The sequence below is a fragment of the Bradysia coprophila genome, unplaced genomic scaffold, assembly GCF_014529535.1.
Source record: "Bradysia coprophila strain Holo2 unplaced genomic scaffold, BU_Bcop_v1 contig_94, whole genome shotgun sequence".
Lineage (NCBI taxonomy): Eukaryota > Metazoa > Arthropoda > Insecta > Diptera > Sciaridae > Bradysia > Bradysia coprophila.
Window position 1 is genome coordinate 2,800,238 of NW_023504022.1, and position 19,867 is coordinate 2,820,104.

At 36.5% G+C, this 19,867-nt stretch overlaps 2 protein-coding genes and 1 long non-coding RNA gene across 3 annotated transcripts; 2 read left to right on the forward strand and 1 right to left on the reverse strand.

Annotated features, from left to right (window-relative positions):
- The first annotated feature begins 2,814 nt into the window (after nt 1-2,814).
- Nucleotides 2,815-4,551, forward strand: LOC119084857 (zinc finger protein 25-like). The gene is made up of 3 exons (XM_037194991.1): nt 2,815-3,056; nt 3,113-4,123; nt 4,185-4,551. Exons 1-3 carry the CDS (start codon nt 2,853-2,855, stop codon nt 4,521-4,523), a joined length of 1,554 nt encoding a protein of 517 aa, XP_037050886.1. The 5' UTR covers nt 2,815-2,852; the 3' UTR covers nt 4,524-4,551.
- Nucleotides 4,552-8,000: 3,449 nt separating this feature from the next.
- Nucleotides 8,001-19,247, reverse strand: LOC119084924. The gene is made up of 3 exons (XR_005089168.1): nt 19,022-19,247; nt 12,912-12,915; nt 8,001-8,012 (listed from the first exon to the last, which is right to left on the reverse strand). It is a non-coding gene; the product is annotated as an uncharacterized LOC119084924 (long non-coding RNA).
- On the forward strand, nt 9,562-12,878 carry LOC119084909 (putative SERF-like protein). The gene is made up of 3 exons (XM_037195065.1): nt 9,562-9,824; nt 9,926-10,031; nt 12,527-12,878. The coding sequence occupies exons 1-3, from the start codon at nt 9,818-9,820 to the stop codon at nt 12,594-12,596; spliced, it is 183 nt and encodes a 60-aa protein (XP_037050960.1). The 5' UTR covers nt 9,562-9,817; the 3' UTR covers nt 12,597-12,878.
- Nucleotides 19,248-19,867: the final 620 nt, after the last annotated feature.

Below are 19,867 nucleotides of genomic sequence, written 5' to 3' on the forward strand. Positions count from 1 at the left end.
TCCATCATCAGCAAACTCTCCACATCCCTTTCGTCGACGATTTCGCTTAGTCTCACACAGAATATTTGATGATCAGTCTTGATTCCAATTTGTACAAGGTATGCAGTAGAGGGACTCGAGGAAAGCTACCATCAGTAGCGAGAAAAATCGCACCAGATCATTTTTTTATCGTTCAGGAGAACCGTGTGTTCAATCACATTTATTAAGCGATGAGATGCGAATTTCTAGGAATGTTATCGGACATGCCTAAAGGGATTTTTTTGAAAAACATCCTACCGAAATTGGACGCATTTTCCAGTGGACTTTTTTATATGTGCCTAGAAAGGTATTCGACCCCAGAAGCGAAAAACACTTTCAAAAAAAATCTTAGAAGCTTGTGTGGCTGGTGAAAGGTGATCAAAAACCGAAAACTTGCACTTTTCTTACAAAAATTTCTCCATTTACACGAACCGTACAGGGTCGTGTGGGGTGTCATTAGAAAGGTAATTACATATACTACTGAGCCGAATAGGGACTTATTGCGTTTAAAATTCATCCACACTGAAGCTCCTCGCAATATTAAATGGGTATGTACAGTGCAGCGTAATACCAGGTGGGGAATGGTAAAGAAGACTCTCTGTTTTCGATAAACCTGAAAAGGTTTCACTGAGAGAAACGATGCACAATCGACTGTAGTTATCGATAGCGGTGCATTTTTTTTGTGGTGATTGCGGAAGGAGTTTCTAGTTTCCTTTTCTTTTGTATGTTTTCTCTGTGTATGGAAGTGACTGTTTTTCCTACAATGCGGTATCTTTCCCGAAAAAGCTTTCCACGATGTGTTGTCCACTACGGCTTCGCCTCGGGTTGACAATTATTGTCACACTCGTGCCAACAATTTTATGTCGTACAAACTTAATAAACTTCATAACGGCAATTATTGGCGTGGGGTACACAATTTTTCAATACCAACATTTTGTAAAAGGAGTCATAAAGTCGATGACAGGGCTAAAAAGCATTTGCAGCATTAAACTTACGCGTGTGAGTTCACCTTTTACGTAGTTCAAAAGTGCGTTCTTTTTGCACTGTGTGCAAGATTCCCTGATGCCTGAGTGCCTTACATGAAGTGGAATCTAGCACATGTTCCAGATTACCTTTTTTCCTAGGTTTTTGAGAATTTGGCACACGCAACGAAGCCTGTGTGCCAGTTTTGTGCTAACTCTTTTAATCTGGAAGTTATGATTGAGTCTGTGAGTCAATAAAATTGCCATTTTTTCAGTTTTCGCAGTCAAAACTAAGAAATTTGTCTTTTTACAAAATGACGCAAAAAAGCTATGGCTTTGAATGCACCGAAAGAAATTCAATAATTTGTCTCCAAACTAGAAAATTCGTCCTTTTACGAAATCTTGCATAAAAGTTGCGATGTCTTGGAGGAATTGTCGTTTTCCAACCTTTCGCTAGAAAACCTAGGAAATTCGTCATTTTAAAAAAGGTCGCAAAAAAGCAATGGCTTCGAAGGCATCGAGACAAATTCAATAATTTGTCTCACAAGCGAACATGTAAAACTCGTTGTGTACTTCTAACTCCTACAAACGATCCCATTGAAATAAGAAAAAACGATCACTCATATTCCGTGATTTTTTTGACGGAAAATTCGCGAATATTATATCGTTGAGTTTGTGAGTAAAAGTCACGTGAAAATTCGCAAAAATTATTCATTGATTGATTGATTGAACATTTATTTAGCAACGCTATTTTTACATCATCACATAGATTATCACAAAATTTAAAATTTAAATCTTGACAAAACCCCAACTTTTTTCGCCACTTTTTTACATACGTAGTCCACGTTTTGTTTGAAATCATATTTGTAATCAATTAGGACTACCAGGTACTTGATATTGTTCACTACTTCCAGTTCCTCTCCATCGACTGTTATCCTGTTTACTGCTGCCACCATGGAGGGATGTCTAATCACCATAACCTTTGTCTTGGACGCATTGATCTTAAGTTTGTTAATTCGCAACCACTGGTTTAATTTGTCAAGTTCACCATTCATTCGTTCGCTTAGTACGTCGATGTTCTTTCCATGCAGATATATTAAAGTGTCATCCGCGAATAAATTGATGAAGACATATGTCAGTTGTGATGGCAGGTCGTTGATGTAAAGGATGAACAAAATCGCTCCAAGTACTGAACCTTGTGGCACGCCTAGCTTGTTTAAAAAAAAAATTGGATAAGTTTAACTCGGAGCGAATCCAGAAGCTTAAATGCGAGTTCTACAAGGTTACTGGTCAATTACACTTGGAAAAAAACATAATTATTCCGGACAGCGAGCTTTTGATTTGTAGGTAAATAATGTTGACTAATAGTGACAGACGGCTATGATTAGCACACCATTCACTTTTATTTATTTTTTTTTTCTATTATGGCTACCATGTGCCAATTTCCAAAGTTGCATGGTGCCAAATAACTCTTCGGATGGTGAATCTGGCACTGTGCTAAATTCACATTACAGTGGAAACTGGCACGCATCAAACTTGCATGGTGCCAAATTACCCTACCCCCAATTATTATGAAAATATTCAAAAAAATGTCTGTCACTGTTGTTACACTACGCTAGTTATTGGTACATGGTAGTGAGAAATTTATTATCCCACATAAAATGATGGACAGATTATTGCATTTCTACTTACCATCAGATTATTACAATACAAATGTTGAATTTGAAAATAGTGCAATTAACCGCAAGCAATATGAACAACGTTGGGTGCGGAGCTGACAAATGAGAAACATTAAGAAGAACACATTTGTCAGTTTTGTTTTGCTACAGAAATATATTGTGTTTTGATCCGAGTTTCTGATCGAATTAAAGGATGAGCTACACCTCGAGCTACACCGATTTCGTGGCGCTGATAAAGGAAAATACCAACAACAAGCTGGATGATTATAAGGGACTTTGTCGATTTTGTCTCGGTAATCAATCACAAATATTTGACATGGGCGACGCCAATTGCTATACGAAACAGCAACAGAGAGATGCCATTTCAAATAACTACTTCATCGTTACCAAACAATATGTGAGGAAAACGGTTACATTATTGCTTAGAAGTTAGACTCATCAGTTGCTTTTCAGTTGCCAATATTCGATGAATATCCAAATTTCGTGTGCTCGTCGTGTGAGGCCAATTTAAGCTTGACTGCTAATTTCCTTCAAAACATCAAACAAAATGCAGAAAATTGGGAAATATTTTTAAAATCCAGCAACGAGGTGAAGGTTCAAATGGAAGAAGGAAGTTCAGCGGATGGACTCAAGCACTATGGAGAATTCGATGCAGCGACTATAAAAGCCATCGAAGATATCAAAATGGAATTCTGTGATGTGAGTGTCGACTATGTTCTAGAGAAAGACACTAGTGATGCATTGGAACCACCGCTATTTAAAATCGAAGCCAAAAGTGAAAATGTAGAAGATGTCACAGCAACAGCCAAACGAGTCAAACGGAAATGGAAGACAACTAGAAAGCCAACATCAACTTATATGAACCCAAGCACTGAATTTGAGCGGACATGTCAATTTTGCGACCAACCAACATTTCCGTCCATGAACCGCTTGTACAGTCACCGAAAATTAAGTCATCCGGAGAAAAAAATCTGTGGCTGTGACATATGTGGAGCAGGATTTACCAACAAGAACACCTTGTTCATCCATATGAAAGACAGACACGCTAAATGTGGCAGGAAACATCAATGTCAATTTTGTGCCAAGCTTTTCCATTCTGATCGGGAAGTGAAACTGCACGAGAAGAGGCATTTGAATGTTCGCTCATATGTTTGCAATTTATGTGGCAAAGGCTTCAATTCAAAATCAACTCTCAATTCTCACTTGAAATCGAAAGTTCACAACGCAAACTACAAACCTAAGAAGCAACATCCAAAAGACAATCAACCAAATCACAAAACTTATCGTTGCGATCAATGTGTACCATCGACCATATTTGCAAGCTCGGAAGAACGAACCAATCATCGGAATGCGATGCATAAAATATATGAGTGCGACGTTTGCAAAAATTTATTTTTAACGCTAGAGTCACTGGACAGTCATAAGTTGGTGCATTCGAACAAGCCCAGACCATTCGTCTGTTCGGTGAGCATTCTTGACAAACAAATGTTTTCGCAAAATAGTTCGACAGGTTCGCCTCTTTCAGGTTTGCAACGCTACATTCAGCCAATCTTCCCACTTATCGTCACACTTCAAATGCAAGCATACTAACGCGAAGTCATTTCAATGCACAATGTGCGATAAACAATTCGTCGAAAACTTTGCTCTCACCGCCCATACGAATCTTGTGCACAAAAAACAAGCACGAGTCAAGTGCAACCAATGTGAGGCTGACTTTGCATCGATTAGATACCTTCAAATGCACACATTGGCCAAACATTCAATCGAAGCGGCTCTATATGACTGTAAAATTTGCGGTAAAAAGAACGGATGTGCTGCAACACTTAAGCGACATCGACTTAGACATCATAAGTTGATGGAATAAAGGCTCAGTGTTTTTGATCATTAAATATCGAAAGTACCGAAGCTACTCGAAGCTGTTCTTTTCTACCAGCCACAGATCACAGACATTCTTTACCAAAAAAGTAGTCACGTACACTCAAAAACTTTAATTGGTAAGTAACGAAACCCGATGTCTATCAGACTTGACTTGACTTGACTTGAGTAACCAAACGTGCTCCTGTGAACGCTCCCATGACAACATTGAACGTGAGGACTTTGGAAAGGTGTTTATTCTTGCCCTAATCCCCCTTTTCGTTTTCCTTGATAATATTCAAGATACACTACATCGGGCACACCGATTCCCCAACATTCGTCTCCACCTTCAACACGAAGCTAGGGGTGTATTCTGAACGTCATCAGTGCAGGGCACACCATCTGGCGTACTGTTTTTACTTATATACCATAGAGTGAACTAACTCAACCACCGTCCCTTGACTTATGTGGTCGGAATGTGAATGTGAATGTGCAAAATTCTAATACCATGTCGAATAATATAATGCCACAAGGAGAAAAAACAATTACGCAAGTGAAGATTAGAAACCGTGAAAATTCGAAAATGACTAGGAACATGCAAACAGACTGAAATCGGGAAATCACTAAAAATGGGAAAATGATCATCAACCGTCTTCAGAACAATGTGAAAATCTGCGTTCCATGCACCACTTGTACAGCCAATAACGTCCTTAACTGATGTAAATCACATTGACGTCCGTACAAGAAACAAAGTAGCTTGAACCACAACGTTGATCTACAAACACCAGTCTGCTTGTTTGACATTAATTGAAAAACTCGTGTCCAAGTGGTTCTCTAGACGATCGGGAAACAACGGGAAAACGTGTTTGCACCCGAGAAGTCACTGAGAAACTAAAAAACCGCACATACACTTCGGAAAAGCCGAAACAGCGTAACTTTAGACAACACATACTTCTTCCTCTGCCTTTTTCCGTACAAAAAACACTCTGCTTCCTTCACTTGATCCGAGTCATGACAGCACGGAAGTCAAACGAGAATCACCCTTTTACGTACCAAATACACTCATTCCCCAAGATAAAAGTAAATTCACCCTTTTACGTAGCCTTTACACTATGCTGCCATTTTACTTCCCCATTCCGCGTCTAATACTCTAAAAACAGATTTATACTCACATTTTTCAGCGTACATCAAACCTCAGTCCAGACTATACTTACAAATTCTGCTCAGGAATTTCTTACATTTTCAAGAGCTCAATTAAGTTGCGGGCAGCGGGTTTTCTTTGGACTTCCTCTTTCACGAACAGGGCGGGGGGCTCAATTGCAATTCTGTTTTTCGCCAATTTACGGTATATTCTGCGGAAATTTTCATTCATTTGCACCACTGCGTTTTTTATTGGTGTCTCATTCACCCTCAGGCACTCGTTTACGCATTAATTACTTTTTTTTCATCGATTTTCTGAAAATTTTTTAGAGCAAAATACTTTTGATGTTTACTCTTCGGTTGCCTACTCAAAATCAATAGTTATTTACGTATCGATTGAGAGGTACATGTCGCTGGCACCGCCACCATTTAGGGCTGTGTCGAGTTATGGCTCATTTTAAAGGGCTCGTTTAGGGCTGACGAATAAAACCGGTCCCGAGTTTAGGGCTGTCGATTTACGTGAGTTATACCGTTTTGAAGTTTTCAAGCATGTCACTTAAGTGTTTTGTCATAAACTGAATAGGTTTTTGACTTTCCACTCAATCTATGATTTGGGGCTAGTTGAGGGCTGACGATTGAAACTGGTCCCGAGTTTAGTTGAAAGTATATATTAACGTTTGGGGCTAGTTTAGGGCTGACAATTGAAGCCAATCCTGAGTTTAGGGCTGCTATCCCGCCAATGATATTCAGCTTTCTCTAAACACAAACATGTCATATTAGCTCTTTCAACGATATTCAAAAAGCGTCTGACTAAAATTATAGTCTATCGTTTAGGGCTCATTTAGGGCTGAGCGTCTGACTAAAATTATAGTCTATCGTTTAGGGCTCATTTAGGGCTGATGATTGAAACCGGCCCAGAGTTTGGAGCCGCTCAGTGACCAAAGCTATCCGGTGATTAAGAAAAAAAGCATGTCATAATGGGCGTTTTGTTGATATACAATGTGTTTCTTAATTAAATCATAGCTTCACGTTTAGGGCTCATTTAGGGCTGACAATTGAATCCGACCTCAAGTCTAGGGATCTTGAACGAGCAAAGTTATTCGAGTTATCACCCATCAACTGTTCCATTGGAAATTTTCAAGATATCTGATGATCAGATTTCAAGTCTATGACGTGAATCCATCGTTGTCTCTGAGGTATTTTTCCACATTATTTCAAGAGCAACTACGGTATTTATTTTATTTGAACAGTTTCTCCTCTCGAAAACTAAGACCAAAGGCAGTGCTATTCTCTAGTCCTAAGTGCATTTTAGTATTGTTAGAACAATCATACTCAATAAAAGAGATTCAATAACTTTATCTGATTTGTAGCGATAAACAAGCCTCTACCCCTATCGCTTAATGCAACATTTTTGTGGATCTTTTAATATGAGAGTATTACTTTCAGAGTAAACCACCTCTCTTAGTTTTTGATGGATTGCTAACCTAAATACATGACTGGTTCCAAATTTTAGGAATAAACTAGCTCAAAATTGTTGATCAGTTGAAAATTAAAAATATTCTTCAGATATGCTAGAGCCCTCACAGTCCCTCTATCCTTTATCTCTACGGCTAGATTAGAACACAATACTACCAAGTCGTAACTTATTAGATATGGAATAACTTCATCCGCTAAGCGACACAAATTCGTTCTGTAGTTGCAGAAATACTAGAACAATCATAACTTAGTTTATGTCAAAGTTTTAAGAGTCATATCGCCCTGAAATCTTGGCGACATTCGTACAACATTCCAAAAATTAAAATAATTTTTTCTTGAGTTATTGGTTACCCTCTGACATGTCTGTACTTTTGAACGCTTTTCACAGAAAATATTTTTTTTTTTTCGAAAAGTGAAAGATAAGTGTTTGCTAGAATTGAAAGACGAATCCAATGAGCTATCACTCATTAAAATCGGAGACCGCTTGTTCCATAATCGCCCGAAGTCTAGGCCGAAAGAGTTACGTATTAAGTTTTGTATGCTTGCTAAGAGGACCGAAAGTTAACAAATGTCAATTCAAGGGGCGAAAGCGAAAGCTTTCGCCCCGCGAATTGACAGCTTTACTTTCGGTCCTCTTAGCAAGCATACAAAATCATTTCTTAGGAAATTTAAATTTTCGATCACATTGTGATCTATGAAAATATGGTTCGTGTGAAGTGACAGAAGTGACCGATTTGCCGACAGCGTCAATCAAAAGTGAAGTAGTGCTCAAATCCACAATCTATACCGTTGAACTCGTCGTACCCACAGAGATTCATTTTTCTCCTCAGTTAACATTAAAATCAATTGCAGGGATGAGTCTTGGGCATTGCTTTTCGTACTTCTGTGACGCTACACTTGTCGAAAGAAAAATCTCTAAGTCAGTACGTCATGTTCTAATCTTGTTTAGAATAATGTTGTGTTGTAGAAGGAAAGTAGAAAGAAAACCATAAAATCGAAGATTTAATAGAAAAATAAGATTATTTGACCAAGACCCATTTTTTCGGACCATCCTGTACTTTCCAAAACATTTTGATTTTTTCTGTCGCGTTCAAGATTTAAAGCCTGTCCCAGTTAATATATATTCGTAAAACACTTGAAAAGCGAAGAGATTGTCTGAAAATGGAGCATTTTCTTCAAAAACTGTGTATTTTCCACAAACTTTTTGTACTTGGCAATGAATCAGAATTGATCAGAATTCAAAACTCTACATTTTTGCCGAAAAAACTAAATTTTTATCTTTTCGGGTTCTCTTGATATTCAACGAATCGCTTGAATTTGGATCTTCACATGTTCTTTTTACCAACGCCGGAAAAAACATCTCATGCCAATAGATCTCTTCGTTTGGTGAAACTGATGACGGAAACGTGAGGAATGGTGGGGAAAAGTGTGCAGACTAATCGAAACCAACTTCACAATTTCACATAGTAATGAATAACTGAGTGCGTCCAATTCCTTGAAATGAATGCAAATGAACTAAATACGGGGAATTCCCTTAGAAGCAAAGTTAGTTTTCATTAGTTTGCACACAAAACCGAACCGTCGATCGTCACGCCAGCGGTCGTTTTAGTGATCTATACAGTGTTCAAAGAGAGTTCTCATTTTGACATATCACCCATCGAGATCAGTTAATTTAACTGGTTTTTTCCCCTGTTTTTACGCTCTTTGAACACTGTATAGAGTGACAGCTTTGTAAGTTGTAGCGCTTGAAAATTTTGACGAAAAGTTGCGAATATTTTTTTGGTTTTGTTACTGCGCCTACACATACAACGACGCAAAAGTGACGGATGCGAAATTTTTCTTTTGTTCTGTGACATAAGGACAAAAGAAAAATTTCGCATCTGTCCACTTTCGCATCGCTGTGTGAAGGCACAGTTATAAAGATGGCCTCACAGTCATCTGTTTTTATTCCGTTTTGCCTCCATGTACACGAAGTAAAAACGGAATGGAAACGGATGACTGTGAATTTTGACTAATGCTTGATTTCCACTTACAAAAAAAGACACTCCGTTTTCCCTCCCTTTAGCTAAACAACGTCTCTTTTCTGTTGTTGAAAGTGTAAGCGGAGAGAAAGCGGAGTGTTTTTTTTTGTAAGGGGAAATCTAGCGTGTGAGAGACAAAATTGATTTTTTTTTTAAATTTTTGCTTTGTTTACTTGACAGCTCGATCTCACACGGATTACTTTTTGTTGAGTGGAAACTATGCTTAAGTATTAAAGCAAAAACCTTTGAACGAAGATCAAGCCTTTCTTTAAACGTTAGTTTTTGAATCGAAGCGCCAAAATTGGAATTAATTTTCTCTACACCACACTCAGCTCCATCTTGCATGCATTATGGCAGCAACAGTAGAGACAGCATATTTTATATCCGATGTAGTACCCCCATAATATATCAGATCATCGCTGTTTGTCGTGTGAACAAAATATTTCACTTTTGACTTTTGCAGTGTGTGTTGGTCTAATCGCTCGTTTATACCTGCTTTCCGAAGTGAAAAAAATTTATTTGTAATCACAAAACAACTCAATTTTCTTCTAATTTGGTGTTAATAAAGCAGTTGTCGCTGTAGAGCGTCCAAATAAATACTTGAACCAGCAATAAAGCGCAAACAAAGTCCAAAAATTTCTGGTCGGAACTACCAATATTAGTGAAAATGACTCGTAAGTGAAATATCGTAATTTTACGTTCCTGACTGTCGTTTGGAACAGTTAATCATTCCTGTGACGCTGAATACAACAAAACCTTTCATTCTAATTTGTAGGTGGAAATCAAAGAGACCTGGCTCGTGCTAAGAACGCGAAGAAACAAAAAGACTTGACTAAAGGCGTTCGTACGGACAATTTGACGGTCGAACAGCGTAAAGCACGGTATGTCACACGAATTTATTTCTTTATTTGCGCGGAAATGATTCTTCTTCTTTTTCGCTAAACTGACCTACATAACAAAACCGCTTGTGATGTGTGCCAAATCGGTTTTTTTTCTGTTTCTACTTCAATGCTGTAGCGATGGTCAGTTCATTGATTGTCTTCATTCCAAAATTAATTGGGTAGAGTCTGAAAGGTCAGCAATTTCAACACTAATAATTCACCACTTACACACTCTCGTATCTGCTCATCAACACGCTGCATTTATCCACGCGCTACCTGCCTCTGACGGTGGTCTTTTTTTTGGTCGATGATTTTTTCAAATGTTATTTACCCAAACAATATTCACTCTTCATTTCATCTGTAAAATATTCAAGGGAACGGGTTTCTCAGTTACGAAACGATGTTCGATTTTATCAAATGAGCTTACGTGTATCGGCACTACTGGTTAAATGGATGAAGATGAAGATGGTGTGTTTTTTTTCACTCATCTATAATCGGTCATTAGTTCACTACTTAAAGACAACAACAAAAAAATGGAAGAAAAAACTGGTTGACCTCATCATTTCGTAGTCTTAGATGTTAAAAGCGAAAGTTTCGATGAATTTAACTGCTCGTTTTCAATGAAATAACGTTTAATTTGTGCGAATATGCCAATGGTATAGTGGATCTTTTCCCATAGATTTTAATGTCTTTTTTAGATTGCTGTGGATCGATAATCTGTCGGAATTAAAAATTACCTTCAACTGTTACACAATCTAGTAATATTGGGTGGTCCTATTGAGTAACATTTAGGGCCACGTAACTGTCTGCCATATTTTTATGCGACATTAACGAGAGGAAAATGTTTTGGCGTCTGAACCTTTTGTAGTTGTGTTTTCTTGATTTCAGTCTGAAATGGACTCAACTCAACAGCCAACTTTCATATAAGTGATTTAGAAGTCTTTTTCGAAAGTGTTTACTGCGAATAAAGTCAGCCAAGAGTACGTTAGGTGTAATTGTGGTCAGAACGTTCAACGACACAGCACTGCTCCTAGCATTAACACTGAATTGACAGGTGTCAAATTTAGAGGCTTTAGTGATAAGAGCTGCCGCATGTGACTGTTTGTATGTTTTAACTCATGCAACGAAAACAAGTCGTCTATCTTTATAACAGGTACGCAGTGCCTACTGTGATTTCATGAGCCCCATTGGTTCATGCTAGAATCAGTGCTGTGCCAATAAACATAACAGTTCAGTTGAAAAAGATCATGCCGCAAGTGAATGCTCGAGCTTGTTTGTTGGGATGATAGGCAAATAGTAACCAGGAAGTTACGGTATTGGTCAGGGTCTAATCGTTTTTTGAAGGATAATATCGTCCTGGATGAAAATATCCGGTGATAGACACCAAACAGAAACTTTTTATTTTATTTTCGGACTGATCAACCGCTTCATCAGTAACAACACCAAAGTATCAAAATCTAGGAAATTTTTCAGCTTTCTTACGAAAATTTAAGAAATATAATAAGGTGAGGCACTAGGTAATGGACATGTGGTTTTTATGAATGAGAGATTAATAGATGTTGATGTGGTTGATGGCCGACTACTGCTATATGTCCAGAGACTGGTGTCGTCACCACCCTAAACTTCTTCAAAGTGTGTTTTCGATTCTGATACGTTCGTAAGAATTCGTAACTTGACTACTAAGGTAATTTAGGTTCCAAACAAAAATTTTTTTTATTTTTCTTCGGTGCAGAACATTATTATAAGATACTTTGCTTCGTATTATATGCCAAAAAAATGTTTACTTTTTTTTATAAACCATTTTGAAAACCCAAAAAATAACGAAAAAAAAACAATTGACGAAACGACATACACTCCGGAGTGTATTCCGATTCGAATTTTCATGATTTTTTGCGTGTTCAAAGTGTTCTATAAAAAAAATTAAACATTTTTTTGGCATATAATACGATGCAAAGTATCTTATAATAATGTTCTGCACCGAAGAAAAATAAAAAAAATATTTGTTTGGAACCTAATTGTCAAGGTGGGTAACTGTCAAGTTGGTGTAACTGTCAAATTACGACAATTTTGAGTACCGAACTTATGAAAATCGAGGCCGAGGGAGTTAACAATTTAAGTTCCCATTCCACTCAACAAAAAGTACTCCGTGAGAGAGCCGTAAGAGAGCGAGCTGTCAAAAAACAAAGCAAAAATTGAAAAAATTAAATTTTGTCTGTCACACGAAGTACTTTTTTTGGTAAGAGGAAACTAAGCATTATTTTCTTCTTCAAATTTTTCCATTTAGCAGTCTTGAAAATTCGTACAAGTAACGCATAAGAACACGTTGGTTAGTTTGAAAAACAAATCATTGCCCCACTATAATCAACACGTTCTTATGCGTAGCTTCTTCGAATTTTTGTGGGATTAAAATCGAACCGAAAAATATGAAAACAAATTCGTTTGCTTCACTCTACTCCACCAATTTTATTTTTTTATTTTTTTCCTTTCCATTTCAGAGATGCTGAGGTAATGAGAGAGAAGCAGAAAAAGAAGGAGGAAGACGCAGCGGCTGCTGCCGGGAAATGATATGCGAAACAGGCAATACCGTGTGTGTTAGTGAGTGTGCGAGCTCAACATAGTTCATCAATTTTCCAATGCTTTACGCGTTTCATAGCATAGTCGAATTCTGTTTAAGATAATTTTCAGTAAAATTGCGATTCTCTTTTTTATAAAAATTTAATTTTTGCAAAATAAACCACGTCAACACTACACACACCAAAACCTGATATTTTTTTAATTATTAAAACAATTTATAACTTTTGTTAGACATATTTTGATTGTCTTTGTACATTTACCAATAAATCAATTAAAACAAATTGTCTAACTTTAGTCGAACCGAACGTTGCTCGTTATTCGGGGATACTCGTGAAAGACAACCGTTTTTATTTTCTTGAAACTAAACATAAGGCCACATGAAAAGGCATATGATGGTCAAAAAGAGAAGCTCGAAGGCGACATAATTCCACTGACTGATATTTATACTCTATAGTCTGGCGATCCGAAACTAGTGCCGGGAAACATTACTGCCGGTAACTACTTTTTTAAGTTCTGTTCCAGTAACTAGGGTTCCGGCATCGTTCACTGACGTTATGAAAACGTAACATTATCAGCATTACCATCAGAACCAATTTAAAGCTACGGCTCAAGGTTGTACGACATCAGTAACGTTATTTGTTTCGGTAACTTTATGTAAAAACTAGGGTCTCAGCATAAGGTAAGCGAGGTAGTAGCTGACCGGCTAAGCAATTTTTCAACTTTGGTCATCAGTATCTCAGGATGATTTCGATGAAACTAAGTTTTTCCTTCGTCAGAATTTAATTTGATCTGTTCCCGTTCCGCAGAATATCAGAACTAATTACAATTAATTAATTTTTATTGTAAAAAACTGATTTTACTGAAGCACTGTTTTTGATGCAGTAGCTGACCACTAAAAAACGGATGTTTTTATACCTGACCAGTCTTGTTGCAGTAGTTGACCGTTACAAAATTAAGACATTTTTCACATTTTTCGCAATAATTGCGCATTATTCGACACTTTTTCACTCTTAATTCACTGATATTAACCAATTTCAATGATAAAAACTCAAAAAAACACAAAATATCAACGAATTTTAATCACATCATTTTGTACACAACAATGCACATGGAAGGTGAATTTGTCACATGAAGAAAAATGTACGGAATTTGGTGCGGTCAACTACACAAGCATGACATATTTTTGATGCAATGTTTTGACCACCATGTAATTAATCAAATATTAACTTTTAGACGCTATTTATGTTAATAATGTTAATTGTCGAACTATTTACTACCTAAAAACACCAAAACTTTGTCCATTAATAATTCGTTTGTCAATAAAAACATTAAATTAGACCACACCGATCTTACGATTTTCTTAAGAAATGTGCAACTTTGTACTGAGATGGTGCACTGGTTTCATTTTATGGTTTTATCAAATAAGTAAACATAATAATCGCATTATTTTCATGAAAAAATTAATCTTTAGGCTCTAAAGATTAATTATAACGTTAATTTGCGTATTTTCATTTGTAATTATTTTCCAAAACTGATAAATAATGTAGCTGGTCAGGTAGACCTGCACGGTCAGCTATACCCTCGCTTACCTTACTGAATTTTAACAAATATTCCGCATTGAATAACGCAAAGTCAAAAGTGTTGATAAAATAAAATTAAACTGAAGGATTTTTAGAAATATACCTGTAACGTTATAGAGATGGTAACCTGTTCGTAACGTCACGAATTGTGACGGAAACACAAAAAATCCGAAATAAAGTTACAGCTTCGAACGTTTTGTATAAAGTTATAACGTTAAAAGCGCCTGCCCTGCCGGTAGCCATTTTTTGGTAAAATCTTGACACCACGATAAGTTGAGTAGTAACTACCGTCTACGTTTGATTAATGTTAAAGGTAGAGAGCCTTTGATAAGGAGGCAACGTTTGATTTACGCAGGATATCAACAATTAAATGAACTGTTTTTGTACCCCTTAATGCAAACAATCTAATTCTAACTAGGTTTGAAAAATAAAGAAATTTTGATGCTATAGTCAAAGGAAATGGCGAGTCAAAGTTTTTCTGTTAATAATATAATCACAGTGGTATGATTGATTGAACAGATTGTATTGTTTCGACGAGCAACACAACAAAAATTAAGAAATCAAAGAGATTTGACTCCGCAACTCTTTCGATTAGAATGGTACATACATTGTAAGTGGTAAGCTGCATGCGTCACGGTGTAGGGATCATTGTGACGTGGTTTTTGCTTTATCGTTTAGATCTTTTTTTCTTCTTCTTTTCGGGACAATTCGTATCGTTACAAGCAGTGCCCATTTTCAATCATTTTTTGATAATTTCGTAAGAATTTCGATGTAACATAAAGAGAGCTAATTCTATTCAGATCGTCGGAATAGCTTAAATAAAAGACAAATTTCTTAGTTTTTTCCTAAGATAAAACCTTTGGAGAGCTAATTAATTTACATCAAGATTTCTGGCGGGTCGGGTAATGATAGTTTTTGCACATAAAACAATTAACTTGTATATTCATATAAGCCAGACTCGAAGACATTGAAGAGAAATGTGTGATTTTCAATTTATTTTTTATAAGTACGAGCAATGCTCCTAGCATGAACATAAGAAATATTTGGAGGCTGATGAAGTCACAGTAGGCACTACGTTTCTTTCGTAAAGATAGATGACTTGTTTTCGTTGTATGAGTTAAAACACACGATACAATCAATCTTAAGCGGTAGCTCTCATCACAAAAGCCTCCAAATCAGGGGCACTTTTAAGCTTTTTGAGTAAATACACACTTTTCTACAAAAAACAAAAACGTACCTTTTTGCAGATTTGAAAATTGAAAACCGTACCTTAGATTCGAAAAGTGTGTAATTACACATTTTCTTTGTAAACAAAAAAGTGTGTAGAATACACACTTTTCAAAAGTTTTTACACATTCGACATTTAAATTTCGTATATAGCATCCTCAACGAGGCTCGGAACGGGTCGGGTTCGGTCAGACCGGAACCCGAACTTGATTTAACCCGAACCTGAAAAATTATTTCGGGTTCAACCCGAACTTGACCCGAACTGGAATTTTCGATTTCGGGTTTAACCCGAACCTGACCTGAACCCGAAATTGTTCAACCCGAATTTGACCTGAACCTGAATTTTCAATTTCGAGTTCGACCCGAACCTGAACTGAATCCGAAATTTTAAATTTAATCAGGTCGGGTTCGGGTAACCCGATATTTTTGACTTTTTTTAATGTAATAAACGCTTAAAATTTCGGGTTACCCGAACCCGACCTGATTAAATTTAAAATTTCGGGTTCAGTTCAGGTTCGGGTCGAACTCGAAATTGAAAATTCAGGTTCAGGTCAAATTCGGGTTGAATAATTTCGGGTTCAGGTCAGGTTCGGGTTAAACCCGAAATCGAAAATTCAAGTTCGAGTCAAGTTCGGGTTGAACCCGAAATAATCTTTCAGGTTCGGGTCATGAATCCGGTTCAGGTCAACCTGAACTAAAACAGGTCAACCCGAACCCGTTCCGAGCCTTACGTCAACGTTGTTACAATTAACTTTGTTTTAACTTGGAAACCGGGACTATTTTTGGGAAATTTGATTTCCTAAATTTGCTAATATTTTCCGAAATTTGCCTAGATTTTCAAAATTTTGTCAAATTTGTAACTTAAAAAACATATTCGACAAAATTTTAACATAGTTTTATTTTTGTACACTTTCGAACCAAAATCTTAAAATTTTGGTGAAGTTTCGAATTTTTGTTTTAGGTTTTACATGTGACTGGAAAATTTCGGTTGTATTCGAGTCTTGATTCTAGCAATATAGTTTATTGTAATGATTCACAAAATAAAATATAGAAATCATTCGAAACTGAAAAATATAACTGCACGTTGAGCACAAGAGACAAGAGACTATTTTACTGTAAAACATACCTCAAATAAGGTAAGTGAGGTAGTAGCTGACCGGCTAAGCAATTTTTCAACTTTGGTCATCAGTATCTCAGGATGATTTCGATGAAGCTAAGTTTTTCCTTCGTCAGAATTTAATTTGATCTGTTCCCATTCCGAATATCAGAACTATTTACAATTAATTAATTTTTATTGTAAAAAACTAATTTTACTGAAGCACTGTTTTTGGTAGCTGACCACAAAAAAACGAGTGTTTTTATACCTGACCAGTCTTGTTGCAGTAGTTGACCGCTACAAAATTAAGACATTTTTCAAATTTTTCACAATAATTTCGCATTATTCGACACATTTTCACTCTTAATTCACTGATATTAACCAATTTCAATGATGAAAACGCATAAAAACACAAAATATCAACGAATTTTAATCACATCATTTTGTACACAACAAAGCACATGGAAGGTGAATTTGTCACATGAAGAAAAATGTACGGAATTTGGTGCGGTCAACTACACAAACATGGCATATTTTTGATGCAATGTTTTGATCACCATGTGTAATTAATTAAATATTAACTTTTAGACGCTATTTATGTTACTAATATTAATTGTCGAACTATGTACTACCTCAAAACACCAAAACTTTGTCCATTAATAATTCTTTTGCCAATAAAAACCTTAAATTAGACCACACCGATCTTACGATTTTCTTAAGAATTGTGCAACTTTGTACTGAGATGGTGCACTGGTTTCATTTTATGGTTTTATCAAATAAGTAAACATAATAATCGCATTATTTTCATGAAACGTTAATTTGCGTATTTTCATTCGTAATTATTTTCCAAAACTGATAAATAATGCAGCTGGTCATTTACACGTGCACGGTCAGCAACTACATCGTTTACCTTAAACAAGAACAAACCGCAGCCCCACAAAATCTTTCTCTGATACGAAAATCATTCTCGTAGAATTTGGAACAGTTAAACTTTGTTGAAAAATAAGAAACCGAGACAGTTTAACTAACAAAATTTTATTTGAAATTATCAGAACAACTCATCAGGGGCGCCGACTTCTAGGTGGCGTTGGGTGCTCAAGCACCCGACACCAAGATTCGTTGGGTGCGTAGCACCCAACAGATATTTGATATTTTTCTTAATTAAATAAACTAACATTATTGCCACTATTTCTGAATTGAAACAAAAAAGCCTTCAGACATTTTTCGGACCTTCACAAGCAATAATAATAACGTTTCTGTGTTAGTTGTCTGGAATTGTAGTTTTTGTATTAGTTTTGTCTTAGCTTGGTGTTCCACTTCAGCACTTTCCTAATGTAGAACCGAGAGGAAACGTGCAGAAATAGTCATCTATATTACAGACGATATGTTTAAAAATAAAATCATACGAGGAATATGACAAAGGCTATGAAGAATACTTTTGTAGAAATAGTCATTTACGTCACAAGGACAAAGGTCCGAAAGTACTTTTCCAGTACTTTTCCATGTGACGTATTGAGTTTTTCATGCTTGCTATGGGAACCGAAAGTAGAAAAATGTTTACTTTCGCCCCTCAAAATTGACATTTTTACTTTCGGTTCCCATAGCAAGCATGAAAAAGAAATAGTATGTCAGGACTTTTGGTCGGGCGAGGGCGACCTGGATTGGGTACGAGTACGACTTGTAAGTATAAGCAGAAACCTGAAATGTTAACTTTTTGACTTGCTGTCAAAATGGAAGTCAACCTGAAACTACTTTCGAGCCAACCTGATTTTTTCAGGTCAGTTTCATTTTCTTTAACCGGAAGCCACCCTGTTAAGATCAGGTAAATGAGATTCCGATTCAAGTTTTACTTTACCTCAACCACTCCGACCATTAGACGACAGTTGCATAAAAAATGGAAAACATGCATACGAGCAATTTTTCTCTAATGTCGATATACATGTCCAGAATAGAGATGAAAAACCGGAAATTTCAACTCAAATTTTCCACCAAAATATTATATAAAATGAAGCTAGATTGTCAAAAGAAGGCTTGAACAAAAGTAAGTGAATGTAGTTATTCCGTAATATTTTCATGAAGAAGTATGATCTACAAGTACAACTTAGACATTATTGACTCAATCTTGATTGCAATACGATCACTTCATTTTAGTTTTTTGGCGAACCCTATCTATTTGGACGAATGTAGCCTTATTTTATGACGTTCTGCTGGAAAACTTGAGTTTTTGGTTCGGTTTAGACAGGCAATTTCTTAAAGGAAAACCTCTCTACGCACTCATGCGCCCTTTTGTTATAGTTTGTTCTTAGCTTTACATTTCTCGACTATATTATTACTACGATGTGAGAATACATATTTCTCTGTTAGATTTACAAATCACTGAGAACCAGGTCTTGCACTTTCTCTTGATATTAAATTAAGTTGCTAGATTCGCTATCGTGAAAATCACTGTACAGAGATCTCGCACCCAACAACCAAAACACAAGTCGGCGCCCCTGGAACAACTAAAAGAAAACCAAAAAATTATCATTCCAGACACTAACATTCTAGATAAAGTATCTTTGTTGATAAAGAGCCACCGTTAAAGTTTAGGCGGTCATTTTAAATTTATTATTTCAACAAATGTTTTCTTTTTCCCAAAAGTGTGTAGTTGGACATTTTTTGTGCAAACATAAAAGTGTGTAGAATACACACTTCTTAAAAGTTTTTACACACAGTGTGTAAAATACACGCTTAAAAGTGCCCCTGCTCCAAATTGGACATTTGTCAAAGGAGTGTTCATGCTAGGAGCAGTGAGTTGCAGCAAGGCTTCACAACAAAACATCACAGACTTTGAGGAAATCAAAAATGTTCCCAGCCGCAAAATGTGTTTCTATCTGATTATGATGTATTCCGAACGTAAACAGAAGTTTTATCGTCTATTGTCTTCACATTTGATTTGTTTTATCAGATAACGTTCTTTTAAGGGAACATTTTCGTTGTTAAAATAATCCAGATAGATGATAATATGGCGACATCCCAGTCGCGATATTATCATCTCTCTGAAATATTCTCTTTAGGAAAAGATACCGCCATCTTTTATTAGCTCTCCGTTAGTGTGCATGACAAGGGGCGAAGGTAAAAAAAAATTAAACGAGTGAAGTTTGCAACCTGCCGGTAATCATACAGTTGATTTGTTTTACCCATTTGAGGGCTAAAAATACAAACTTTCGGAGTATGTGTCATAAATTCGTTACTATCTTCCTCGAAATTTGGGTCATCATCATTAAACGTTGTATACGTATCTGTTGTGGACAGTTGAATTTAGGAACTTGCGCTCGTTGCCCCCACTTCGCTCGGGCTATAACCTGAAAAATTGCCTA